The sequence below is a fragment of the Tursiops truncatus genome, chromosome 1, assembly GCF_011762595.2.
Source record: "Tursiops truncatus isolate mTurTru1 chromosome 1, mTurTru1.mat.Y, whole genome shotgun sequence".
Classification (NCBI taxonomy): domain Eukaryota; kingdom Metazoa; phylum Chordata; class Mammalia; order Artiodactyla; family Delphinidae; genus Tursiops; species Tursiops truncatus.
Window position 1 is genome coordinate 78373023 of NC_047034.1, and position 27977 is coordinate 78400999.

The 27977-nt window shown below is 42.9% G+C and overlaps 1 protein-coding gene and 1 long non-coding RNA gene across 3 annotated transcripts in view; one reads left to right on the forward strand and one right to left on the reverse strand.

Annotated features, from left to right (window-relative positions):
* Nucleotides 1-10104: 10104 nt before the first annotated feature.
* Nucleotides 10105-15826, reverse strand: LOC141279390 (uncharacterized). The gene is made up of 3 exons (XR_012333532.1): nucleotides 15140-15826; nucleotides 14332-14418; nucleotides 10105-13480 (listed from the first exon to the last, which is right to left on the reverse strand). It is a non-coding gene; the product is annotated as an uncharacterized lncRNA (long non-coding RNA).
* Nucleotides 15827-15941: 115 nt separating this feature from the next.
* Nucleotides 15942-27977, forward strand: part of NOTCH2 (notch receptor 2) — a 177736-nt gene continuing 165700 nt past the window's right edge. Inside the window, exon 1 of one of the 2 annotated variants that reach the window (XM_019919451.3) lies at nucleotides 15942-16174. In XM_019919451.3, coding sequence (XP_019775010.1) covers nucleotides 16102-16174 — 73 coding nt within the window. In that variant the 5' untranslated portion in view covers nucleotides 15942-16101. The remainder of the gene's footprint in view (nucleotides 16175-27977) is intronic. The other variant, XM_019919449.3, reaches the window with a different exon arrangement.

Below are 27977 nucleotides of genomic sequence, written 5' to 3' on the forward strand. Positions count from 1 at the left end.
AGCTTCTTTATCTTTGTACCACCAGCACCTAGCACAGTACACAGCATATAGTAAACATGAGCTAAATTTATTTATTTTTTTAACTATGCTGGGCAATGTGATGATCCATTTCATGTTACCTAGAAACGTAAATTTAAATGGTGATTGAAGTGTGTCCCGGACCCTCCAGCCTCATCTCCTATCACTCCTCCCCCAACCCTGCCCACTTTCACACCTACCTCCCCTCAAGTCACAAGGGCTTTCTAACCCTTCTTGATCATGCCAGTGCCTTTCCCATCCTCATCTCTCTAAAGGTAATGCCCTTCATCCACCTTTTCTATTTTGTGAATCTCTATTCGTTCTTCAAGGCACAAGTCAAAAATTTTCCCTCTGGGAAAATTCATGCCTGTTACAGTCTCTTCAATACATAATTCATCACTTCCTCATTGGGGTGCTAAGATATTTTGTACATATCTGTATTACATACCTCACATTGTGTTTTGCTTGGTTGTGTACATATCTGTTACCCCCATAAGAGTGTGCAAGGACCATGTCTTGTTTACACCCATGCTAGGCATATAGCAAGTGCTCAACCATGTTTATTAAATTAAATTGAACATATGAACAGATCAGCATGGTGGAGATGAGCATGGAGGGCAACGGGAAGGAACCAAAGGTAAAGGATGCCCTTGAGGAAGGTAAGGAGGAATAAGGAGACTGAGAAGGTGAGTGTTCAGGGGACCAAGGAAGTAGAGTGTGATGAAGACCCTAGGTAGAGTGCCTGACCATTAACTAAGGAGGAGAGTGTGAGCTGCAGTACCAAATGTCACTGAGACACTGACCTGGGAAATCAGCGAGAATGGCTGATGGAGTTGACCTTTAAGAGATTCTAATGGCTTTAGGAAGCACAGCTTTGGGTGTGCTCAGTCAGGGCCCTGGGTCCACTCCTGTTTTTAGGTCAGGAGAGGAAGGTTCTCCAGAAGGTAGATGACTTGAGGAAGAGGAAAGCCAGACTTCTTATCTGACCAACCTGTTTGAATGCCTGAGGACATGAACGCCACAGCAAAGCTCCAAGTCAGGTTAGAAGGCTTGGTTCTTTCATCTGATACAGAAGGTTCAAAGTACTGGGAGATGTTGGTTCTCGCGGAATGCGGGGACCAACTTGACGTGTTCCCCTATAATAACCAGAGATTTCCATCCATGGGGCATAGTCAGCCTGGTAGTCAAGGGGCTCTTTAGGATCAAAGGCAAATGTCTAATCTGGCTTCAGAGCTGGGAGCAATTTCTATTCCATGGAGTTTTTCTGGATATTGGGATTTCTCTATATGAGGCATTGTCTGACCCAACGGACCCGTATTCTCCACGCCTCTGCCTGCCTTAAACCTTGCTCTCCTGTCTTCCACCAAAGCTGCGTTCTCCAACCTACATCCTGCTTGGCTAACCATTATGGTCAGCTGTCTGTCTTGACCCATTTCAAGCCTGATTTAGACAAACTCTTATGCCTGCCACCTGCCTGGATTTTCCCCCAAATCGATTTCATCCAACGTTTAGTTCTGTGATCTGTTTCTGTTATGTCCTAGATCAGTCTGCTCTGGCTTGGTAGGTCATGCATTCTCAACAGGAGTGTGAGAATAGTTCTTGGGGGATGAAAAATAATTTTTTACTGTATAGTACAGATATAAATACAGAACTTAAACTGATATAACAATATATCTGTGGTATTAAAATATTGTGGGGAGGGCTTCCGTGGTGGCGCAGTGGTTGAGAGTCTGCCTGCTGATGCAGGGGACACGGGTTCGTGCCCCGGTCTGAGAGGATCCCACATGCCGCAGAGCGGCTGGGCCCGTGAGCCATGGCCGCTGAGCCTGCGCGTCCGGAGCCTGTGCTCCGCAATGGGAGAGACCACAACAGTGAGGCCCGCGTACCGCAAAAAAAAAAAAAAAAAATTGTGGGGGGAGCAATTAAAAATGTCTAAAATGGCTCCTTAGGAGGGCAATCATGGAGAAATGTTGAGGAACAAATTCAAGCGCCAAGAGGAGTACAAGAAGAGTGGATGGTGAGGAAATGGAGGTGACCCTGGTTGGTTACTTGACTGAGAAGTAGATCATGGAGAAGATTCCAATCTAGCAAACACATTTTGAGCATTTAGTATTATGAGCCATGAGCTGTGTGAAACACTTTCACATTTGTTAGCAAAAAGCTTCTCTTTATTTTAGTCTCAATGGACATGTCCCTTGTGGGAACAATAGCAGTGTTTTCCACTGCGACAGTAGCCCACCTCTCTCTTCTCTGCTTGGGTAGCTTTTATGCTAATTACACACTTGGAGGTAACTCCTCGTTCACATTTTGCAACATAATAAAATGAAAAACACAGCCCAGCTTGTGTTTGTAGAAGCTCCTTTCATGGCAGCCTTTCAATGGGTTGGGCAATTTAAAAGATGCAATTGTAATCAAGACTAACTGATTAAGATGCTTGAGGGAAACCTGAACATCCTTAACCTACTTTTGAAAAGAGAGGCAAAGAAAATACAGGAGTGGGAATAATCCAAGGCAAACAATTTCAAGTCTTGGAACAATGGACACAGACTCTGGAACCTCCTTGGCTGGGCTAGAGGAGGCTAGGACAAGAAAACGGAAGGGTGCTTAAAGGAAGCCTAGTAATCGCTGGTGTCTGCTTTGCTCTTCTCGAGCGTGACCTTTATTTGTTTGCTTTGACTTTTAACGTGCCCTTCTTTGTTCTCTTATGGCGTGCGTTAAGAATCTACCACTGAGTCTTCGCCTTTTATCCTAGTCAGGTCATCTCTGCTATGTATTCATCTCATGTACTTGACTCCTGAGCTTTCCTTCTCTCCTGCTTGTCCTGAGTGCTGAAGCAGGGATGATGGTGGTGGTGGAAGGCTGAAGGGGGAGATGAATGAGTCACAGTGTCCGCTGAGAACCCACGGCCAACTCCTGGCTGCTTATCGGGGGTAAATCTTGCCTTCGGCTTCTTGTTGACTTTATCACCCACTCTGTGTGCTTAACTCTGATGGATGTTATCATCAGTTCTGTTTATTCACAATGCCAAGAGCACCAGCTGAACAGGGAAATCTTCAGGAAAACCTACTCGTTAAGTGTCAAGTTGACCAGAAAAGAAGAAACATCATTGTTTTATTGAATTTGGCATTGTTGTAGAAATAAACAATCGTTTATATTTTGTCAAGCTACTTGTGCGTGCAGTCACAGTTTTATTCCTTCTTCCTGGTCAGACTTCGTACTTCAGAGGATGGAAAACAGGAGAAGGGAGATTTTTAAAACACTGCTTTGAGTGGGGGGGGGGGGGCGTTGAGCCACAGAAAAGGGTATCACTTTAGGGGATAGGGAAGCATCTCTGCACGGGTGCACCCAACTGAGAGGGGCCATTGGCCACAGGAGAATAGAGACAAGGGACGCTGGTAAGTAATTAGACAGCTTTTCCCATTCTGGGTCATTTTCACATTGCAGCCTCAATACATTTTTTAAGTTTTGTAAATTCTTGGAACATCATATTTACCCATTCAAACAGTTCTTTCAATAGAGTGGGTATTTGTAGGCTGACCTAGAAATCAGGACACCTTGAATTTACGTTGGCTGACTAACTTTCAGCCTTTTTGGTTCTCCAAGATATATGACTAAAGGAAAACACACAGGTGTTGGAATTATTACAACATGTGTTCAAATCTTACCCTTACTACTTATTAGCTTGTTGGGTTTGGACAAGTTATTTAAACTCTTTGAGCCTCAGTGTCTTTATCTGTTAAATGCAGATAAAGATATCTGCCTTGCAGGAATGTTGCGAGGATCTGATGAGATCATGTATGTAAAACACCTAGTATATAGGAGTCACTAAATACATGGCTGCTCTCACAGGAATATCTGTGCAGAGATGAGAAGAGGCTAGGTGACAAAAAGCATGGGTGTTCTGAGCTCATTAGCTGCTCAGTGGTTTCCTAACCTTATGGTATCATTAGAGAATGAGGAGAATGCAGCCTGGCCCCATGGAAATCCAGGCCTGTTTTATTTCTGCAGGATCTGGTCACCCCACAATCAGAATGCGCAGGAGTAAGGGAGGGGGTGAGGAAGAGAGAGAGACAGAGAGAGAAAATGGGGAATCTGTGCTTTGCAAAGGTAAAGAATCTCTAGCATTCCGTCAGCAGCGGGACAGGAAAGAAAAGAAACGGCTGCCTGCTGGTGCTGTGCTCACCAAGCCAAACAACCAAAGTGTTTCCTGCCCAGTCTCCACAGATGTTGTTCCTTAGTCTGGATAAGTCCCCTGGAGAGCGTTTGGCTGAAAGCAAGAAAGGCAGCTGCATAACCGCCTGGCCCATGGAGCTGACAAACCAGGGTGTCATCAAAGAAAGAGAGAGTCATGGGAAACAAAAGCCTGTGGTTCAACCTCCCGGTCAGGGAGTCAGGTGGCTGTGAAGTGGCACATCTGACTCTTGCTCATTCACAGAGTTTCTCTGTATGTCCTCGTACTCCTCCTATTTGTCTGCCTGCCTACTGCTGGGTTCCACCAGGCAGGCAGTGGGTGTCTACCCCAGTCACTATTTATTCAGTGAGTACTACGTAACCAGCATTCACTCACACAACACAACACATCTACATCGAACACCTTCTATGGGAATGACAAAATAGTAAGATAGCCTCAGACTGTGCACTCAAGTAGGTCCTGATGTAGTAGTCATATAGTCAACTAACTGGTAAGTGGTATGTATAATATATGGAAAGCAACTGCAGAGGGGCTTGGGGAAAGGTGCAACAAAGCTGAAGAACGCTTCACAGAGGAGATGACATTTGAGCTAGTCCTTGAGCTAGGATTCCACAGGTCAAGGGGAAGATGGGGTGGACGAGGGGAGGGAGGAAGGGCATGTCAGGCAAACGAAAGTGCAGGAGCAGATGTGAGGAGTACATGGGCCCACAGCATGTCTGGGAACTGGCTGGTAGGTTGATGTACCTGGAATATGGGCTGTACCATATGGGGTAACAGCAGGAGAGGAGGTAAGTATAGCCAGACCGCCAGGGTTTTCTGTTCCAGCCTGTGGAGTTTGGGCTCTAACCACAATGAATGGGGAGCCACTGGTGGGTTTTAAGTACAGAGTGATAAGATTTTTTTTTTCGGTACGCGGGCCTCTCACTGTTGTGGCCTCTCCCGCTGCGGAGCACAGGCTCCGGAAGCGCAGGCTCAGCGGTCATGGCTCACGGGCCCAGGCGCTCCACGGCATGTGGGATCTTCCCGGACCTGGGCACGAACCTGTGTCCCCTGCATCGGCAGGCGGACTCTCAACCACTGCGCCACGAGGGAAGCCCCAGAGTGATAAGATTTTACTTGTAGTTTGGATAGTCCTGTGGGCATCAGTGTAGTGAATGGACGGAAAGAAGGTGAGACTGGAAGCTGGGAGACCAATTAAGAAATCAATTGTGTCAAGTGCTGCAGAATGGTCAAGGAGAATGAGACTGAGGAGTTCACTGGATTTGGCAGTTGAAGGTCTCTGGTGACCTCTAAAAGTAATTGCACTGGAACAATTCAAGCAGAAGCCAGGTTACTAAGCCAGGGGTTTTCAAAGTGTGGTCTCCAGACCAACACGTCAACATCACCTTGGAACTTGCTGGACATGCAAATTGCCCAGCCCCACCCAGCCCCCACCCTAAAACTCTGGAGCTGGAGTCCAGAAATTTGTTTTCAAAGGCCCTCTGGGTGATTCTGAACATGCGAAAGCTTGAGAACCAGTGGCCTAAACAAATCTTTCTCCGTCTCTTCTCTAAGCATTCCTTACTAGGAACCCTATCCTTCCAATAACTGAGCTGTCTGCTATTCCCTAAAGAATTGTTAATCTTATGGTTTCTCCGCCCTCTGCATAAGCTGCTTCTTCTGTCAGTTGTGTGCTCTCCCCAATGCAATATATGTACACATATAGTGTCTACCTGGTGATATGGAATTCATTCTGCAAGGCTTAACTCAAGTGTCGCCTCCCTCAGAAGTCTTTCCAATATTCCCCAGGCAGCCTTTCTACAGATACTTTTTTGCACATATTACTATTATGCGCCTTGTTTTATTGTATTGTGTTGTTTGCTTTACTATCTGTCTTCCCCACTAGCTGGAAGCCCCTCAGGAGTAGGGACTGCCTTGTTCATCTCTATTTCCCCATTGTTTTCACATAGTAGATGCTCAACAAATGTAGGGAGAGGAAGTTGTCGTGGGTTGAAGAAGTAAGAACAAAAGGGACAAACTACTCTTTGAAGAGGTTGGAAAGTGCAAGGAAAGAGACATGTGCCTGAGCCTACCACAGAAAGTACTTGTGCAAGTGTGAGCTAAGGCTGAAGAAAATTGTTGGTTGAGAGGATTAAGCCAGCAGAGAGGGAGAGATGAATGAGAATGACAGTGGAGGCAGATGGATAACGAATGGCAACATGGTTTTGGAAAAAGCAGAAGGGGATGAAATCAATGGCTAGTGCAGAAAGATATTAGCATTGGAATGGAGGAAAGGCCTTTCTCTGAGATACAAGAAAAGGAAGTAAAGGTGGGTGCACAAGAGATAAGCTGTGAGGTTGAAGGGAGAGAGGTTGGGGAGTTTTTAGATGGCCTGCCAGTATAGAAGTGGGGAGGACTAGGGAAGTTTACAGGGGAGGTGATGTTTGAGCTAGGAGATGTCTTTAAGTGAAGTGGGAAGTAAGGCCTTTTGCTGAGAAGGAAACAGGGAACAGAAAGAGGCTAGAGGACAGTGGGAAAGGTTTGTAAAAGCTATGGAGGTGTGGTAAGGGGCTGGGGGGAAGGACTGAGGTTAGAGAGAAGCAGCAGGGGATTCTTTGGGGCTGATTCATTTCAGCTGCTGAAGGGCCCACCCATTCACCCCACTGGCTTTGGCAATGGAAGCAGTATAGGTGGGTTGTCTGCAGAGGCTGTTTCTGCAATAGGATGGACAACTCTGGCTACAGATCCCGACACCTGCGTAGAAAGCATTCTAGCTCTCTATGTCATCAATGCTGTCATATACTGCAGACAATAACCATGTTACTTTACATGTGATAACTATGTAGCTCATGTAGCAACACAGGACAAGCTTTATGCTATGTGAATTAGCTGAGAAAGCAGGATTGATTATAACTATTTGAAATGTGCATATGAAGGAACAACTGAATAAAATATACCAAAATGCTATCAGTGGTGGTATTATAGGTGATTTTCCTTTAATTTTTAAATAAATATATATTAAAAAAAATATAATATATATACATATATATTGTTTATAATTTAAACAATGATATGGCAATAAATAGAATTGGTTCTTTCTCTACTGGCGTTTTCTTTCATTAGGTACACATAGAAGGCAGTATTTCAGAAGAAAACATTGTAGTGTAGAACCAACCGGCAGAATTGTCTGACCTTCTCTTATCTCGGGGGCAGAAGCAGGGAAATGAAGTCCTCGAGATGTCCCAGGGTTGGAGGCTGACAAGCCTGATTTTGGGCGTCATGCTGTAGGGGAGCACGAAGGAAGTATGTGATCAAGCCCTGTCTCACAAAAAGTTTGGGAGACCAGGCTTAAAACAAATGACAAGAGAACAGCTTATACGGTGCTCAAGTGGATGGTCTGAACAATGGATGGGATTGGATCTCTCAGGCAGAGGCCTGTGGGCAGGCATATATACCATGCAGAGGTCAACTGTGTGCCACTGGAGGTGGTCAGCTACCTGGGCTGTGCCACTGCTTAGCAGGTGTGTGATCCTGGGCAACTTCTCAGGCTTCACTTTCTCTGCAACGGTGGGAATACTAATAGCTACTCATAAACTGGCTGGAGCATTATAAACAATGAAGTGGGTAAAGTGCTTAATACAGTGCCTGACACACAGTAAGCTGTCCGTAAAAGTTCTGCCATTATCATTATTAATGATTGTGGTTATTATTACCCATAAATATTTATGATGGAGGGAACTGCTTTAGAGTAGGGGCACTCTGAGTTATTTGGAGGGAATTCAGGGAGGTGTCCTGAGTGAGGTTCTCTTTTACCTCTACAATAGTGCTGTGGGTTCACCCCAAGCCTTCAGGAGGGAAGAAGGAGCTGTGCAAGGAGGAACTCCACATTGGTTCTTCTTTTGCTAGTGTTCATGCTACTTCCCCACTTCTAAACAGGTGCATATTACTCCAGAGCACCCTTTCACCTTCCTCTCCCACTCTTCTGTTTTTCTTGTCTTCAACTCTTCTTACTTCCCTTTTCTTCTCAAAACCCCAAGTGGTGGATGAGCAAGGAACTATACTATATTTTGCATGTTCCAAGTTGGCCTTTTCAAAACTTGAAGTTTGTCTACTGATCTCAGCACTTGGAGTTTACAGAAATCAGTCTGTGTTCACCCTATCCACTCCTTCACTTACCTACAAATATATCTATACCCCTAACCATTGTCTTGAGTAAATACTCTTAAATGACAGTCATCAGTAGACAGGCAGGTATTCCAGACCATAAGAGTTCAATTAAGGAAGGCTCTTTTGAGGTAACTGTTATCTTGCAAAAGAAACCAATGGAGATGTGAACTGTCCACAGGGCTCTTCTCAGCGATGAGGTGTACTTTTCTGGACTCAGATGTAGATCGTAACGGGGGGAACATTCTCTGTCTTGCTAGCATCTGTTCTTCTTTTCTCGCTTAGACTTTCAGGAAGTGTGATACGAGGGAGGGAGTCAACGGTTTGAAAGAAAAACGACCAGGTCTTTGGTCTGAGCAAGAGAACAAGTATTCATCTTATACTGTTCTCAACAGAAATCAGAATAATTAAAAACAAAAACAAGTTGGTATCCAGCAGATTCACCTGCTAAACTCCAAGTTCACATTCCTGTCCACATTGGCAAATAATAATGATATACTCTCAGCTTTGTTGGAAACTCTATTGGTATATTTACAAGGTCATTATCTTCAGCAACAGATACCTGCTCTGAGCCCAGCAATTACCACCTCTGTCTCTGTACACATTAGCATGCATACACACCACTGATTTGTACTTTCCTACAAAATTACTCTTTCCCTTTTTAATTAGAGTGTCTTCAGAGCAAACCCCATTGTTAAGGCCATGTACACTTCCATTGTAAATACCTGTTGCCACCCATTAATTACCTCCTGATGAATTACTTTAGAAGTTTTATTTTTATTCTTACTTTTAAAAGTGGGATTTCTTTTGCTTACTCTCGATGCCCCCGTCCTCACACTTAGCTAACTATTTTGAATTCCACATAAGTGGACTTAGATGTGATCTGCACTCAGTTTAAACATTTTGCCAAACTTTAAGGTGGAAACTTTCTGTATGCCTGGACCTCACCGCTCAAGAATTTCTTGGCTAATTGTGAGGGAAGAAAATAAGAATGTTGGGTGGAAACAACTGAATACTTTCTGAGAACAAAAACCTTAACACTTGACAAATATCTGGAGTTACATAACCATTTTAGTGACTGAAATGCTGCAACTCATCCAATAATATCGTGGTTCGATAATTACACAGTTGTGGATTTATGCTGCTCTTGAGTTGGGGTGACATCCTGGTACATACAGGTCAATTCTCTTTTACATCATTATGTATAAAAAGTATACACCCACTTAGGAATTGAAGCATAAAATACTTAAAAGAAAATTTTAAGTCAGGTAGTACTAAAGTGAGCATTCCTATACTAACCTTCCTGCTTATCTCATGGATAGCAGAGAATTTTGGATTCCTAGTTAAGTTTCATAGGTGACATTGTCATATAGTACACAGAGTGCATGCATATGACGAAGATTTAATTATAAAAGGACAATCTTAAATTTCCCTCTCCTTGACATCAATTAAATTGAGATAATCACATTCCTAAAGGGGCAAACATATGCCAAGAAGCTCACATGAAGATTTCTTATATTACTCATCTGGGTCTATGTTCGGTTGAAGGGTCTGACTGGCTCCTAATTCTCAGAGCTAGTTTGAATCTTGAGATCAATTCCTGCCTTCTGGAACTTGTCCTCTGTTTGGCTGAACTTGCAGACCTCTCAGAATGTGTCTTTATTGGACACTTATTCCATGCAAGACATAGAACTAACTACTGTGGGATTATAAATATGAATAAGAAATAGTTCTTGTGTTTATACTGCTTACACTCCAGTTGTATAGGCCACCTCAGGTCATTTATATATTGCTGGCTGGAGACAGGGCGAAATGAAAGTGGCCTTAAAATTAATCACAGTGCTCCCTACTTTCCCATAGTCCTGTGCTTTATCACTGTTGTAGTTATGCTGTTTGTATGTTGGCCTCCCACACTGCACTGTGATCTCTGGAGAACAGGGGCTGGGTCTGATTCCTGTCTGTACTGCCACAGAGTCAAGGACATGCTTTGCAAAAGGTAGGCTCTCAAAAAATGCTTTTAAATAAAAGAATCCATTCGCTTGCTTAGGTTTCCTAGTTACAAGTGGGTCAGCTTGTCCTGTACCGAAATGGAAGTGATGAGAATCTGTGCCCAGACCTCTGCCCAGAGGTCCCTGCACTAAATATCATCTTGGATATGCTTCACAGTTGTGCAGGAAGGGACAGTGGAATGTGACTGAATAAGAAATCGGAAATATTGGGGTTTTGTCTCAGCTCTGTCACCAATTACTTATTTAACCTTAGGCAAGACACATGCTCTATCTCAGTTTCTTCATCTGTGAAATGGGGATAATAATGACTGGCTTGGCTATTCCCCACAACTGCTTTGAGGATCAAATGAGATAATACACTTTAAAGTGTTTTGGAAAGCCTAAAGTACTGCACAAATGCAAGGCATTATTTTGCAAAGAAATCTTTTTTTTTTTTTTTTTTTTGCTGTACGCGGGCCTCTCACTGTTGTGGCCTTGCAGAGCACAGGCTCCGGACGCACAGGCTCAGCGGCCATGGCTTACGGGCCCAGCCGCTCCGCGGCATGTGGGATCCTCCCGGACCGGGGCACGAACCTGTGTCCCCTTGCATCGGCAGGTGGACTCTCAACCACTGCGCCAAGAAATCTTCCTTTTAATTCCTGTTCCACAAACATTTCATTACGCATCCCTGGGTTATATGGTGAGATGTATGGAATAGCTTTATATGTCAAGCTATGAAGTGCCTTGATACATCAACCTATGCTTGATAAGAACTCCAGAATCTCTTCTTCAACATATATAGTGTTTAGCTGATTTAGCACTGGATTTTCCAAAACACCAAAACTTTCTGTTAATATTGCACCTCTCGCCAGTTCATATAGATATATATGCTCCTCATTCCACATTTATTTAAAACATGTATTGTTGAGTATGTATGTGCACTAACTACTGTCTACAACTGGGGCAAAATAGACAACACAGGATCTCTGCTACTGAGGGTTTTTTCAGCTTATTGGGTTTGAGAGAATAGACATGAGAACAAGTAGGTGCCTAATTCTGATTTGTCTTGGGAGGCAATTTTATGTGTGAGTTATAATTAGTAAAGACATATATGTATATTTTTAGTTTTGACAAAACCAAAACTAGTGGTGGCTTTTTTTTTTTTTTTAGATGTTTGGGGTAGGAGTTTATTAATTAATTAATTTATTTTTGCTGTGTTGGGTCTTCGTTTCTGTGCGAGGGCTTTCTCTAGTTGTGGCAAGCGGGGGCCACTCTTCATTCATCGCGGTGCGCGGGCCTCTCACTATCGCGGACTCTCGTGTTGCGGAGCACAGGCTCCAGACGCGCAGGCTCAGTAGTTGTGGCTCACGGGCCTAGTTGCTCCGCGGTATGTGGGATCCTCCCAGACCAGGGCTGGAACCCGTGTCCCCTGCATTAGCAGGCAGATTCTCAACCACTGCGCCACCAGGGAAGTCCTAGCGGTGGCTTTTATTCATGTTTTTCTACTACTAATGGTCTATAGATTTTAATTTGGTCTTGGAGACTGATTTTTTCCCCCGGATGAAAGTTTGTGGGATCTCACTTTCCTTTGTATCAGTCAAGCTATAGAACTTTAAGGAATAGCAATAGCTCTGCTTAGTTATAGGATCACCTGAATGTTTTCCTGCCAATTTCTCCTATACACTAGAATTTGCTTTGACTAGAAGTACTGTTCTTGGGGAAGGTCATCCCCCAATCTAGTTGAGTAATTAACCTGCTGAGTACATTTTGGGTTGACATCGCCAGGTACATCCTGGCATCTTACGTCCTCAGATGCTACTCATGTTTTGAGACACCACCACTAGACCCCCGGCTTCTGATAGGAATCAGGGAAACAGTCATCTAAATGCACGCAGTGGAATTTGGGTTTAGCTAAATTTCTACTTTCTACTATGGGAGAGACCCATAGTAGAAGGCATATTTCAGTGCAATTCCATCCTGCTAATCAGTCAGGCTCCGCCCAGCTCTCCTTAAAGCAGTCAACAGCCCAAGTTGCTACTGCTAAACACAGTTTTTCCACTTCAGCTACGCTGCTCCTTTGCCTGCTTATCTATTCCACCAAACCTCCTTTTCCTTCTGTATTTCCTGTATACAGGAATAGCTCATAATACCTCAAGATACTGAGGTCATTGCTGACTCCTTGGTCTACCTTTCCTCTCTCACCTAAGCAATTACGAGTCTTAGGAGCCAATGCCTATCTTTTCTGCACGCCCACAGCCCCTGCCTAACTTCTTATCTTCCCACTGTAGGGAACAATCTCTCATCTCTATTGTTCACCTGCCTCTACACTCATTCCCTGTGCTTGAGACACCTTAGAACTCTAACCATGTGAAATCACCTCTTCTTTACCTCATTAATCTTCTGGTCCTCCAATTCTTAGTCCAGCTGTTGAGGTCTTCCAGGAAGCCTTCCCTGACCACCCCTGGGCTGGGACATGACACACAGTCCCTCAGCTGTGAATGTTCAGCTGTGAACATTCTACTTGTCGCACTGGATATTAATTGTCTGTTACTTCTCTCTCTCTTTCTTTATCCCTCAACTCCTCACACAGGATCTGGACCATGGTAAATATTCACCAGAATGCCAGTTGATGGGTTGGACTTACTTGCTCTCATCTCTCAGTCTTTGCTGATTCCAATTTCTTCCCTTGATTTTCAGCTCCCTTTTTGTTTCATTTTTACCAATTTATATGCATAACTTCCTTCAAAACACGTCCCTTCAAATAGCTCTTCCGTCATAGCCTTCCCTGACTTCCATTCATGACATTTATTCTTTATTACTTTTGTCCTTATGGGGATGCACGCCATAAATTTAACTTAATAACAAATCCAACAAAACTTACATGTGAACAAAGTAATTGCTTTCCTTGAGACAGTCACCTTGAGAAATCACATACATATTTTAATAATGTTGTCGTAGCTACAGTCATTTCTGGAGCTGCTCTTTGGGGGTGATTACTTTTACATTCTTCTGGATCTATTAATAACGACAAATCAAATCTTTGCAGGTGATTTCAAAAATCTGTATACAGCCAGGTCATTATGAACTCTATTTAGTGAGTAAGGTGAATGATCAAGCTGGTAACCCCACGGGTCAACACCTAAAAAGTAATTTAATCATCTTTTTACTGAACATATTTGTACAAGGGAAATTCCAAAACTATTTTGACTAATTATGTTATTTTTGAAAAGAGTTTTTAGCATCCCAAGCTGACTACTTTCAATAATAGTACTTGCTTCTCTATTATAAAGTGCTTATTAAAATCCAGTTTGGAAAATCATAGGCCTATGATCATACTGACTTGCACTTGTTTGGTGTTGTTTTACATTCTAGTTCTTATGTGATAGATACTGGGAATGAATAAGGCCATGGTCCTTGCCCATACGGCCCTCTTAATCTGGTTGAGAAGATAGAAATACAAACGGTCCTGTGTGAAAAAATAGATAACAGTGTAAGATAAAGAAGCAGTACAGTGGAGGGACTGTCCGTGAGGGATGGAAATTCGTTACAGTCTCCGTAGAGCCTTCTCAGGACTGAAGGGTGAGTGATTAGAAGTTCACCAAGAGGAAGAGGGAAGGGGACTACAAGAGTCATTCCAAATCAGGGGACAGAAGGTGCAGAGACTGAAGCAAGACGATATGTTCAGGGGAGTCTCAAGTCATTCAATACTGTTATTGTGTAAAGTTCACAGTGCGGGCAGAGAGGACAAGATCTGGAGCCCAGTGAAGTAAAGGCCTTATGTTTACCATTTGTAGAAGTTTGGATTTTATCCTGCAGGAGCCAGGGAGAGGCTCTGTGGGTAGGATTCCCCTTCCCAATAGGATCATAAACTCCCACATCCAACTAGTCACATAGGTTTGCCTCCCCTCCCACCTCCCACCTCCCACCCCCCTTTTTTTTTTCTTCAAGATTGCCTCAGATCCATTCCCTCCTTTCCATTCTGGAATTTACCTCATTACTGCAGGCCTTCATCGCCCCATGCCTGGACTGTCTCACAAGCTCCTGACTGGTCCTTGGACTCCGGTTCACCTTTTGCTCCTGACAATCAATTTTGCAGAGGATTATCAGAGCAACTTTCCTTTCCATCAAGTCTCACTCCTGTTCAAAAACCTTCAATGGTTTTCTATGACCTGAGAGATAACTGTACCCCCCATCCCCTGCTTGTCATTCAAGGTCCTGCATAATCTTCTGCCAACCTCCTTTCCCGCCTTGACTCTGGTGGGTCGTTGCTAATAGTGCCGGAACTCATCTACTGACTTCCTTATCTTATTTGCTTTTAATGATGGCTTTCCCCTGGAATGTTATGCTCACACAAACTTTTTGATTATTTCAGCTCTTTTCTTACAAATAGCAAGCCCACTTGTACCCATACCTGATCACATTCCCCACTCTCCTGCTGAGGAAGTAACCATTATTCTGGTTATAGTCTTCTACCATATACTGTGTATTATGTATTCATAAATAATATATAGTATTGTTTGGAAAACATTTAAATATACAGAAATGGTATACTTTATAGTTCCTTCTGAAATTAGTTTTTTTTACTATCTTTTTATTTTTAAGACTTATCTCTATTGACATATATGAATACAGTCTTTTCAATTGCTGTATTGTGTTTCATTTTACAAATATACCATACATTATTCATCCATTCCTCTATGGGTGGGCATTTAGGTTGTTTCTGATTTTTAGCTATTATCAACATCTTACAATGGGATATCCTTAGCTGATCTCCTTGTCCTATACCAATTTTACTAACCTTTCAAGATCCTGCTCTCATTCCAGCTCCTTCACGAAAGCCTTCCCTGAATCCTGCAGCCCGCAGCAGCAATGTCTCAGCCCTCAAAGCTAGCTTGTGCATCATGCGTCTTTAGTAACAGTCCATTGTGCCGGGCACACCGCTACGCAAAATAAGGCGCCTAAGAAATATTTGCTAAACGACTGACTGACTGACTGACTGCATGAATGAATGAATGAATGAAGGGTGCAACCCCAGTTTATGGCTCTGTTCATTTTAAATGGACTTTGGCGTCTTGGCCCGTTACCTTCTTTGACAGCACTGGTCCCTCTCTACCGCATTCCTCTTGCTGGCCCGGGAGTGTGTGGATGGATGTGTGGGGTGTGTGGGCGAAACCTATCTCACTGGATGATGTCTGTCGCTCCGGCAAGTTCAGGATCTCGACAACCCTAGTGATTCAAGTTCAGGGTCCTAACACCCACCCCGTCGGCTGAGGTCGGGCCCCGAGAGACGCTCCAGCGCCGATCGAGTTAAGGCGCGTCGGGAGCCGACGCGGGTTGGCGAGGCTGGAAGGGGTGTCTAAGACTCATAGTAGATCCCTCCGCGCGCAGCCCGGGCCGGCGCTTCTTCCTGCGGGAAACCCCTGGGTGCTGAAGGCGGCGGGGCCTGGCCGCGGCGACAGCGGGGCGGGGTTTGCGGTGGGAGGAGGAGGCCGAGGCGGAAGGACACACGAGGTTGCTTCGCTGCACACCCAAGAAAGTTTCAGCCAAACTTCGGGCGGCGGCTGAGGCGGCGGCCCAGGAGCGGCGGACTTGGGGTGCAGGGAGTGGAGGCACGGAAGCCCGAGCTTCGGGGCGCAGCGCTAGGCCGTGAGCGGCAGAAGCAGGAGGAGAGGAGGAAAAAGTGGGGGCTCCTCTGTCGGGACCCCCTCCCCATGTGGATCTGCCCAGGCGGCGGCGGCGGAGGAGGAGGCGACCGAGAAGATGCCCGCCCTGCGCCCCGCTCCGCTGTGGGCGCTGCTGGCACTGTGGCTGTGCCGCGCGACCCCCGCGCTTGGTGAGTATCGGGGCGTGGGGTGCTGTCCCCTGCGCCCCGTTCCATGCCCCTCCGGCCCGGCCCGGCCGGCCACCTGGGGCGACCCTTCCCACCCTTCAGTCCTCCACTCTGCGAGAAGGCCGGGCTCGCCGTCGGCGTGGAGTGAGGCCACTTAGTTCCTAAAGTTTGGACATCATCGCCCCCCCTCCCTGGGCGCGCCCCCTCCCCCGCGCTCCTCGCCGCCTCCTGCTCCCCTCTGCCGGTGGCCGCACGCACGCCTCCTCGGCCGGAGGCGGGCAGCAAGTCTCAGAAACTCCCTTTCTGGAGCACTTGAGTTCGGGGAGTTGGGCAGTTTTGCCCACTTTGCTCCGCGTTTCCTGGGGTCGAGGGAGAGCCAAGGGCGGGCTGCCCGGGACAGCCATCGCCGGCCGCGGAGCGCAGATGGGCTGAGCGGAGGAATGCCAGATCCTGGCGTGGAGGGAGCGGGGGCAGGGCCTCCAAGGCCAACGGCTTACACCTTCACAGCCAGGCTTAGCTTTGCTAAGAGGAGGCCCACAGTCTGAGTGGGTGGGTTTGGTTTGGATGGGGACAGGGTTCTGCGGCGCGCCTGAGTTCTGACACTCTGAATCCACGGTCCCCATGAATCCGGTGTAAAGTTTTGCTCGAGTCTTTGAAAGGTGGAGGCAGGAGCAGTAGGAAAACTGGTGTGGCTGCTTGCTGAGCCACATGATTTAAAAATCTCCACTGCTGTTATTCTTACCGAGGCGCAGAGCTCGGGCGCTGTTTCAGAGTCTGTGTCCAGCCCCAGGAATGTGGTGTGACGATCACCAACTCCTCCAACCTGGCAGCAGCTTTTGCTGTTCTTTTGGCATGGTTGGAGGTGGGGCGGGGGCGGGTGAGGACCAGTGGATACGTTAATTCAAAGTGTTGCCTTCGAAAGCTTCTTTATGGTTGGATATTTGCAACAGTCTTTCTGAACACGGTTGGATCAAGGAAAGGAAATCGAATCATATCTTACCCATCCCACCCACACTCTTAGATTGCAGATTTCTTCAGACTGTTTAGTGGAAAGAGCTTGGGCTTTGGAGCTCTGCTCTTTAATCCTGGGTTCAAATCCAGCTCTGTTGTATGAACTCACCAATAAAATGGGAATGAAATTACCCAGCTAATAGGATTAATTAAGAGAATGTATATTAAACCCATGACAGTCAAAAGGTATTCAGAAAGTCCTTTCAGGGCAGGGCTGTGTTTTTTTTTTTTTTGAACTCTCTGATTCCAGTGGGATGGTGGCTTGTGCATGTTTGTTGAACCGAAAGGGGCCCCTTCTTTTCCTAGCATAATCTGAAGGAAGATTTTTTACCCTTACCAAGAAGACTAGTACATGATCTATGTCTCTTTGCAAAGAGAAAGTTATGAAGATGAGCTTCAGAAAACTTTGCTTTTTGTTCATTGTTAACAGACAGTCGACATGCCAATCACAGATGTTTAAAAGACATCAAGGTTATTTATCACAGTGCTGGGTTGTTCAACACCAACCAGATCCTTCTTGGAAAGTTCAAATTCCATACACTTCTGGGTCCCTCAGAATTTCAGAAGTGGGCTAGGATGCTGTGTGATGATGAACCAAAGCTTTTGTTTCAGAAGCGTTTAACAAAACACATATGATAGTATTTTTGCCTTTCCTTTTTCTTTGAGTGAAAGTTCTAGTATAAGTGTAAATTTAGGATAGAGAGGAGTATAAACAATGGGCTAGTCCGGGGTTATAATCCTTGGTCTACCATTAGCTTGTTTTAGTAAATAATTTAATCTTCATGGTCTGTTGTCTCATCTATGGAAGAGAACCAAAGAGATCACTTACTTTAGAGAGTTGGAGGGAATAATATGTTTGCAAAGCGATTTGCTAAATTAAGTGTTTAATGATGAGACTGATGTCAGAAATAGGATTACTCTGACACACAAGGTTTCTCTCATTCTAGGACCTATACTTCTGCACTGATGAGGTATTGCTCTTACTAGCCAGCTTTTAGGTGGACAAGTCGAGTGTTAGTGTTAGCTCAAAGGATAGGATTTAGGTATTTTGATTTTTAGGTGTTCTTCAGATGCTAAACTACACAAAAATAGAAGAGATTAAAAAACCTGTTTATTGGTACAAATCTTGAATCTTTTCAGAGTCTAGCAGTGAAAGCTGCTTGAATCTTCTCAATTTATTATCATTGTGTTTTGCCAAGGTACCAATTATAACACACCCTTCCAAACTTTTGAGTGTTCCTGTATTTGGCTAGTGGCCAATTGTTAATTTAAACATCGCTGAGTTCCTAAGGCAAGGAGCTGTCAACCCATCTGTCTGATTGTCTAAACAGCTATCAAGACCACCCCTTGCTCCTTGTTTTCTTTTGCTTTGCAATGGGAAGTGACTCCCTGGTTTTGCTGCCTGCTAGATGATTTCTCAGTTGAATTCTTTGCTTGCTTTTAAAAAAATCACCAATTGTTTTTTCCTTCAGATGGAGATAAAACTTACCCTAAAACTGTTTTCCTTTTTCTTCTTGTTCTCTCTGTATTGTTATTATTTCTTGTTGGGGAAGAGGGATGAAGGAGAGTGATTTTTTTTTTTTTTTTTAGTCTCTCTTTTCTTTTTCCTGATTTTTTGATTCTAAAAAATATTTGCCACATCTTTTTGGCATCTCCCTGTGCCATTCCCACTCTACTGCCTCTCCTGTGGGCTTCTTATAGCATAGAGGAGTAACTTTCGGTTCACCTGAACTATAGTTGCTGACTTCAGGAGCCTTAGAAAATGTTTAAGTTCGGTGGGATATGCTTGGATGCTTCAGACCAGCCTTACAATACATTTTAAAAATATCACACCCGCAGAAATTCTATTTTGCCCACAAAATTTGCATTGATCTAGTTCCCACTCTCCGATGCCATTCCTAGTGGTCTTCCTCCTTACCCTGTCCACGGCAGTAGAGCAAAGCTCCACATCCTGGCTGCTTCAAAATCAGCTGGGGTGCTTTTGGTGCAGTAGATCTGAGATTCTGTATTTTTCAAGGTTTACAGGTGATTCTGATACAGTAACTTGGTTGGAACTCAATGATATTTCATTATTCTGCCTTCAGGTGAGTATATGGGGTCTTTCCTTTTTAATTTTAATAATTTCCAGAATGGGCTGAACCTTAATCAGCCGTTCCAGTATTTAACCCTTCTGACTCCCAAAGGTTTTGAAAATTGCCAGCATAAAAGCTATAGAGTATAATACTATTTCTTCTTGTTCATCTGGGCACAATGGGTCCACATTGTCTCTTTAGAAGGGCTTCATATATTTGCAGGATATTATTATAAATGGCCTCCTCCCTTTCTTCTCTCTTTTTCTTCAAGCTTCATTCATATGTATCATTTTTGGACAGTTTGTCTGTTGGTCCTTAACGGTTTTAGAGCGAAAAATTCTAAGCAATGGTTTGCATGAGAATATACTCCGAGGTTTTACATTATACTGTGTGTACGGTGCTTATTTAAGTGCTTCTTTTCTTGACATCTCTGGATGCCGCAACTTGAACCTTTTATTTTACTTCCACCCTTTCCTTATTCTCCTTCTCTCTTCTTTCCTTTCTCTGCAAATGACTTGAAACCAAAGGGTTTTCTTTTCCTCTACTTTTCTTTCTTATCGGGCTACCATATGCATTGTATTTTGGGCAGATCACTGGACTAGAAGCCAGAAGACCAGAATTCTCCTCCAGGTCAGTTATTAATTAGTCTTGTGCTGTTGCTGGAGGGGCACTGCTTTGGTCCTCCATTTGCTCGGGCACTTTGTTCATAATCACTGAGCCAAGACTAGAGTCGAGACTAGAATTTCTCTCTTCTGGTCCTCAGTCTAGTGCCTCGTCCATTCTCCACACCACTTCCATCTCTTGTACAAATGAGCTCATGTACACAAAAGTACTTAGCACTTCCTCAAGTGCTTATTGTTAATGTGTGCCTCTTGAGGAAAAGAACTGTGTCTTTTCAGTTGTGTTTATTCTGATGCCCCCTCCTTGTACCTAGTATGGTGCCTTGGCATCTAATTGGCACTCAATAAATATTTGTTTAATTGACAATTACTTTTAGTCATTTTCTTATTCTGGACTACTGTGGTACTCAAGTCAGTTTTTTAAAAGACAGTATTTGCAAGAGTTATTGTTTACCTTACATTTGGGGGAAGAACCAAATTTTTCCCTTCCCCAGATGTTTTATTTAAACTTGCCATTTTGAATTTCCCTCTCTCTCTCTCTGTGTGTGTGTGTGTGTGTGTGTGTGTGTAGTTTCTTCTCTCTCTCTTTTTTTTTTTTTCTGATCACTTCTGACCTTCATAAAGGTCACTTTTACTTTGGAATTTAACCTCAGAGGTGCTGGCACCCACCCCCAGCCTCTCACTTGAGTTGCTCCTACTGCTTCCTGTATTTACTATATTACTGTGGCAGCAATTTCTATTATTTTGTCCAGAGTTGCCACACCTGACTGTAATTTGGACATTTTGGGGACTCTTGGAATATAGTGTTTTTAAAATTAGAATTAAGAAAAATTTTTTTATTTTACATTGGAGTGTAGTTGATTAACAATGATGTGTTAGTTGCAGGTGTACAGCGAAGTGATTCAGTTATACCCATCCAAGTATCCTTTCTTTTTCAGATTCTTTTCCCATTTAGGTTATTACAGAATATTGAGCTGAGTTCCCTGTGCTCTACAGTAGGCCCTTGTGGGTTATCTGTTTTAAATATAGCAGTGTGTACATGTCAATCCCAAACTTAGAATTAACTAAGTGTGTTTAGATGATTATTTTGAGTTTCTTTTTCATCCTGAGCTGGATATTGCAAACTTGTACTAGACTGAGAGGATATTTACATTAAGTGTATTTGTTTTTTCCCACCAAGAGGGTTCCCTTGAAAACCACCACCACTGACAAGCAACTCTAACAGTGAGACATGATAAATAAATTTTTGAGAGAATCATAGAGTGTGAGCTATCTCCAAAATGAAATTTGTTCCTTGAGGGCAGGGACCATGTCACACACATCCCTTCTCCGACCTGTGCCCAGCATGCAGAGTCAGCTGGGCAGCAGGTCCTGGTTAGAGCACCTGTGACTCCTGCTCTGTCCTCCCCAGCTTTGGGACATTCTGAAAGAGCAATGGTGAGTCAGGGGTGTGTCCTTATACTCCTTTCTCCTTTGAAGAGGAAAGATCAGTTGAAGGCTGACCCCACCTACAGACTTGTATGCTGTCTCTTTTTATTAATTAACGGGTAGCTGAAATTTTCCTCTTTATTGGCTTATGTATTGGGAGGAACTTTAAAAAGTTCACCTAGTCCTATCTTTCCCGTGCTGATTCTGATCCTCTCACAACATCCTGGTTAAGATGTAGCCTGCCTTTTTTCTCCTTGAACACCTTTTGTGATAGACAGCTCCCTGCCTTCGGAGGCAGATAAGTCTAGATTTGGACAGCTGTAATTCTTAGAAAGATCTTTTCATATTCAGCTGTAATCTGCCTCCTTATGACTTGCCCCCATTGGCATTCTTCTCAGGCATTTGTCTCAAAGAGTCCTGAGCCCTTTGTGGGTGACAGGGATCCAAAGGTACCCTTTACTGAACTGACACCCACCGCTCCGTAGAAGGAGTTAAACTCAGTGAGGAGCATGAAGATGATCCCGTCTGGGGTGATTGTTTGGGTTAATCACCTCAGCCCTATGTGTTTTATACTTCCCTGCCCAGAGGGGCACTTGTGGGAGGGAAGCGTTTGTTGAGCAGTGTTCCCCTAACCTCTCTTATGATAGGAATACCTGGGGTCTTCTCCTGGAGATTCTGATCCAGTGAGTATGGAATAGTGTCTGGGAATTTGTATATTTAAGAAATAGCCAGGTAATTCTTACACTAGGGAAGTTTTGGAATCACTGCAGAGTGAATCTAGGGAAGCCAAGGGCTTTTTGTTTTGTTTTTGTTTGTTTGTTTATTCTTTGATAGTGCTAGAGGTGGGTTGCTTTGACTGCGTTCTGTGGTCATTTTCTTCCCCTGCTTCTTACGGAATGCCTAGCTCACCAGGGAGAAGGAAGCTGCTCTGGTGTCCCCATAAGGCTAGTAAAGTTGTTTTGTTGTAAAAAAAAAAAAAAAAAAAAAGTTTTTTTTGTGATCTGTCCAAAGTCTTAGGACTGCCATGTGTATGTCATGTATGACTTTGGTGGAAGCCTCCTTATCCCTCCATCAGAATGTTACCTGAGATACCAGAATACTTAAAAGTTCCACAGACTTTTTGGTGTCCATTAAGGAATTCTGTCCTCAGCCCTTGTGAATGATGCTGTCTTTGAGGATGTCTGCTTTGTTAACCTATGAACACATGTCTGGTGCAGGGATTTCCCTCAGATATGTTAGTGCCAAAAAATATAAAGGTCACTCATTTCAGGCAGTCCTGCTTTGGTGGGGTGTCTGGGCTGCTGCAGCGAATGGAAGAAGGAAGGGAGAATAAAGGAGGAATGGAGGACCTCTTGAGCAGAACTGAGCAGTCTGCAAGAACGGGCCCAGGAGTGCTCCACTGACAAAGACACTTGGTCTTGCTGTTCTTTTTTTTTTTTTTCTCTTTTTTTGCGGTACGCGGGCCTCTCACTGTTGTGGCCTCTCCCGTTGCGGAGCACAGGCTCCGGACGCGCAGGCTCAGCGGACATGGCTCACGGGCCCAGCCGCTCTGCGGCATGTGGGATCTTCCCGGACCGGGGCACGAACCCGTGTCCCCTGCATCGGCAGGTGGACTCTCAACCACTGCGCCACCAGGGAAGCCCTGGTCTTGCTGTTCTTGATAAGAAGAAGGAAGTGGCTTCAGATCTGAAAGGATATGCTCATGGCCTCTGGATGGGACAAACAGCAGTGTTCGTTGGCAGTGGTAGGAAGTTGGCTGTAGGTCTGTTCTTTCTTTTCTCCTCTCCCTTTTGAAGGGAGGACCAGCTTTGTGGCAGAAAATACATTGTGACTTTAAAAAGAATAGTAAAGCCAAGAAGGTGGGATGAAAAGCCATAGCTAGGAATGAGCAAAGCAAAGCAATTATTGTATTAATTTACTTATATATGTAAATATATGTTTCTATATAATACTCTAGTAGGAGCCCTAGCTATATTGGCTCTAAGATTTATTGCCTGTGTAGCTCTTCTCTCTTAGTGGTGTGTTAGGGAGGACTGTGGTGTGTTGTCATCCTTAATTTGTGTGTTTTCCTTAGTATCATGTGGTAGGGAGTACAGGGTATTTTACTTTTCTAGCTGTGTGGGAATCACTGACCAAATGGAAGATAGAGTCCTGCCCCCAAGGAGCTGACATCATCAGGGAGACAAGACAGATGAGCACACAAAATTAGGAACATGAAGTACAGTTATTTAGTAACTTATCTACACTCTCTGAGAGCAGTTTCCTGTAGTCAGGGTGACTAAGAGCTGTAGGGTCTGAGGGAGGAAACTCTAGGACCACCAGGGAACGGTGACCCCCAGCTCACCCCTGCTGGGCTTGTCTGCTGTTCTCCTCTTTCTCTGTTGGAATTCAGAAGTATCAAAACTTGACTGGGAAAAGACAAAGACCCCTTGTTTGGTGGGGGTGTAAATATAAATTTGGCACCTGCTGTGGTGTCTTAGTGGGTTTGTGGCAAGAGAGAGGGCTGTGTTCTCAGTCCTGGATGCTGACTGAGCCTGATCTAGGACAAGTTAAGGTGGAAGGGGCTCCTTTGGAAGATCGAGTTCTCAGTGGCAGTAGCTGAAGGAACTTCTCATCACAGTCAGGCAATGACTGAGGTGTAGCGTGGACACACCCCGAGTTGCTGCCTCAGGTGGCATTGATTAATCATGCTGACGTCTCCCTCACCCTCTTGTGCTTGTCTTGGCAAAACCCTGTCCTACTAGCCCCTCAAAGTTTGGGGTTTACTAGATGATTGGACAAACTCCTGGGAGGTCATTTTACTGTCCCTTGCCACTCTTGAACTGCAGGCGGGTTACCATGTTCCAGTTCCGGTGCCCTTGCTCTCCTAGTCATGCGGTGAGGGGCCTGTGTCTCTCTTCCCAGTGGACTGGAGCACCTTCCCCAGAGGCCTCTAGGGCAGTTTCTGGTCTTCAAGTCATTTCCTTCTGCAGGATATTGGCAGTGACTCTGGTTCTTTGAATGCCTCAGCCAAATATCGTGCCAAGGTGGACTCATCATCTCGCAAAGACAGGTTGGATCTGTGGGTGTTGCAGAACCTGTTTCTGGGTTAAGGGTAGCGCTCCCACCCTCATATATTTATTCATATGAAGAAAGCGTGTGTGTATTTTGTGAGGTAAGGAAAACATGATGATAATATTTTGACTGGAGTCAGATATTGTCTCCCTAATAGTCTGTTGTCTTTTAACAAATAGTATCCCTTTAAAATACAGTTTTGCTTGCTGACTAAAGTGTTGTACAAGAAGCTGTGGTTACGTTCTAAAGTATACTACCTTGTTCAGAGGCAGGTGCCTTTTTAAATTGTTTGCTTCTTTTTCATCTCTTTTTACTCTCTCTCTTTTGTGAGGAGATTCTGGGAGGCTTTTAAACCTCAAAGATTAAATAGCCTATTTTAACTAGTACCTAACAGGGAGAGGTTGCTGTGTTGGCATACTTATCCAACATTCAAATAAGAAAAATTGAGAACTATTTATACACTAATATGTTCTGTTGAGTTTATGAATATGAATAATAAGAAAACTAGATAGTGCTAATTTGTTAACTTCTCTGAATGGTTAATGTGGTATGCTGCAAAGAAACTTTTGTTTAATTCTCTGCTTTCACATGCTTTTGTTTGTCTCTAAAGTGTGGAGAGTTATTGAAGTTTGAGGACATCTATGTTTTGATTATTACTTTTTACTATGTTTTCTTTGCATAGAATATGCCTTTACTTATTTGCTATATCTTTTTAAATTGGAAACATGAAGGGTATTTACTTTATTACAACATCTAAAGCACTTTCTAATCTTTATGAGGATTATTAGAGAAAAAAACATATTTGTAAATCATGCAAGTTTTGGATGTTACTATATAAAGTAAGTAACAATATGTCAGGGCTCCTGTGACATAAACTTTCTAAGACATTTAAGGAAAATGGTTGTAACTGAAAACAAACATTGTTACATTTTAAGGTAGGGTTGCATCGCAACAGAATTATTCCTTATGTTTACATGTAATTAACTCATATTTACACTTTGTTGATTTTCTATGGCACCTTTATAAGATTTTTTGGGGGGAGGGGGTTTTAAAGTAATTACATTTAAAGATAGTTAAGGACCTTTGAAAAGTCTAGAAAAGTGTAAGAAAAATCCACAGTCTTAACCACTGTTAATATTTTGGTGTACATCATTTAGTCTTTTTATCTACTCTTAGTTTTAAAAATTGTATATTTATAATGTATATACAGTTTTCTGTTCTGCCTTTCTTTGGTGATTTCTCCTTTGCTTTGGTTGCATATTTGGCTCCATCTTTTTTTTTTCTCTATATAAATGGCACTGATCTTCTTTATACAAAAATTTCCCTCTTTAGGATTTTTCCATTAAGCTAGATTTCCAGAAGAGAAATTACTATCTCAAAGAGAGTGAATTTTAAAAATTGGGAAATAGAATTTTTTAAACAGAAAAACGTAAGAAAAAATTAAAATCTCCAATAATCCTATCACCTCCAATCAAAACCCACACTTGCTATTTTGTTACATTTCATACAGTTTTGTTTCTGTGTCTCTTACTATAATTAGGACTTTAACATATTACAGTTTTACCATATACTTCTGCACCACTTAAAATATTGTGAACATTTTCCCATATATAAATATTTCTTTCTTTATTTTATTTTTTTCTTTCTTCCTTTTCATTGAGTATAGTTGATTTACAATATTGTGTTAGTTTCTGGTGTATAGCAAAGTGATTCAAAAAGAATATATATATATATATATATATATATATATATATATATATATAAAATCTTTTTTCAGATTCTTTTCCATTATAGTTTATTACAAGATATTGAATATACTTCTTGTGTATAAATATTTTTTTAAGAACATGGTTTTAAAGGCTGCATATTGTTCTATCTGAAGATTCTATTATATTTTATTTAAACTGAAATCTATTCTTAGTTCCCAATTTTCATAATTTGTAAATAATGCTGTGATGAACATTTTACATATAAATCTTGATAGGAATATTTATTTTCTTAACATAAATTCCAAGAAGTCAAACTATTGTATTAAAGAGTGTGGATCTTTGTGTGGCTTTTGATATACACTGCCAAATTTCCTTCCATATAGTTTGACCAAGTTATACTTTTATCAGCAGAATATGAGACTCTCAGTGTTTCCAGCCATTGTCAACACTAGTTTTTATTTTTACAACTCTTTACCAATTGGGTAAGTGGTAAATGCTACCTCATCTTAATTGGTCTCTCTGCTTACAGTGATGTTGAATGTTTTTCATATGGTCAGTAGCCATTTGTATTGCCTTTTCTTTTTATTTCTTTATTTTGGTATATTGTGTCTTTTATTCATCAAGGTATTTAGTTTTTGGTTACTGATTTAAAATATTTCTTTAAATATTAAAGGTATTATCTCTTTGTCTATCTTAAATGTGTCAAAACATGTATGGACACGTTAAACTACATAATATCAAATTGCTACCAATATTGATATCAAAAATTTATTTGATAGTTTTTTAAAAAATCCTTTGATTTCTAATGTGCTTGGTCAATTTTCTATGTATTTGTTAACTGGTATTTTCTGTAATTACTTTAAAATTCTAATCTGACTGTATCATAAATCAACAAGCTGTCAGTTTTATGTGCCCAGAAAATGCACATTTACTTTAATACCTTATAAAAAGATGCTGGAAAAAAAACAGTGTATTCTGGAGCCTGATAAGTGATTTTGGTGGGTAGAGGTTAATCTGCTTCTGTGTTGTCTTCTGAGATATCCAAGATCTTGGAAGTGTGTAACATCCCATTAGGCAGGGCTAATATGCACTATTAAATCTGATATTTTGGCCTAATTGATAATTGTGCAATGGTCTAGCCAGTCAGTTTGGTCGGCCAACAGGATGACTAAGATTCCTTCCCCTCTCCCTTCACCAAATTGATTAGTTGTGGGACAGAACTGACTGAATCAACCTGTTGTTTTGGCACCCCACGAACACCACCTGTTTCTTAGCTTTCTCCCTCCAGCCTCCCACTGCCCTAGTGCAGTGCTGTGTGCACAGTGGGTAGGAGATCAGTGTTGTTGCTGAAGAATGTTGCAATAAAGAAGAGTAGATTTGCTTTTTTTTTTCCAAGCTTGTATGTTCTTAAGGCATCCTGCTGCTTTTGGCATAAGAGTTCCAGCTGAACTGCTCTATGTGGCAGCCCTGTAGGTCTTAAGTATTTGATTCAGAGTAATTTCAGGCAATATTAATTCTTTCTTAAGTATCATTGGAATTTACTGGGCTGTGTGTTTGCCAGCTATTACCGTATTTAGCATGAGGAGACCTGGGGAACAAGGACATTTCTGACCAACCAAAGAAGGAGACCTCTCTGTAAGATTGCAGCTTTTTTTTTTTTTTAAGGTGTGGTTAAGAGAAAGACAGTTAGATTCCAGTTTGTGTCCCCTGGTCTTTGCCCCAGCCACAAAATTAACTTACGGATGGGAAAAGAGGCTTGATAGTGAAGCTCTTTCTCATCCTGAAGTCTAATACTGTTTCTGGGAGGAAATTAGAGAATTCTTACGCCTGGACTGTGCACGGAGAGGCTTAATCAGCAGGTGAAGTTGCTGATTAAAAACATACGTTAATGGACGTTTATTCTCATCTTTCC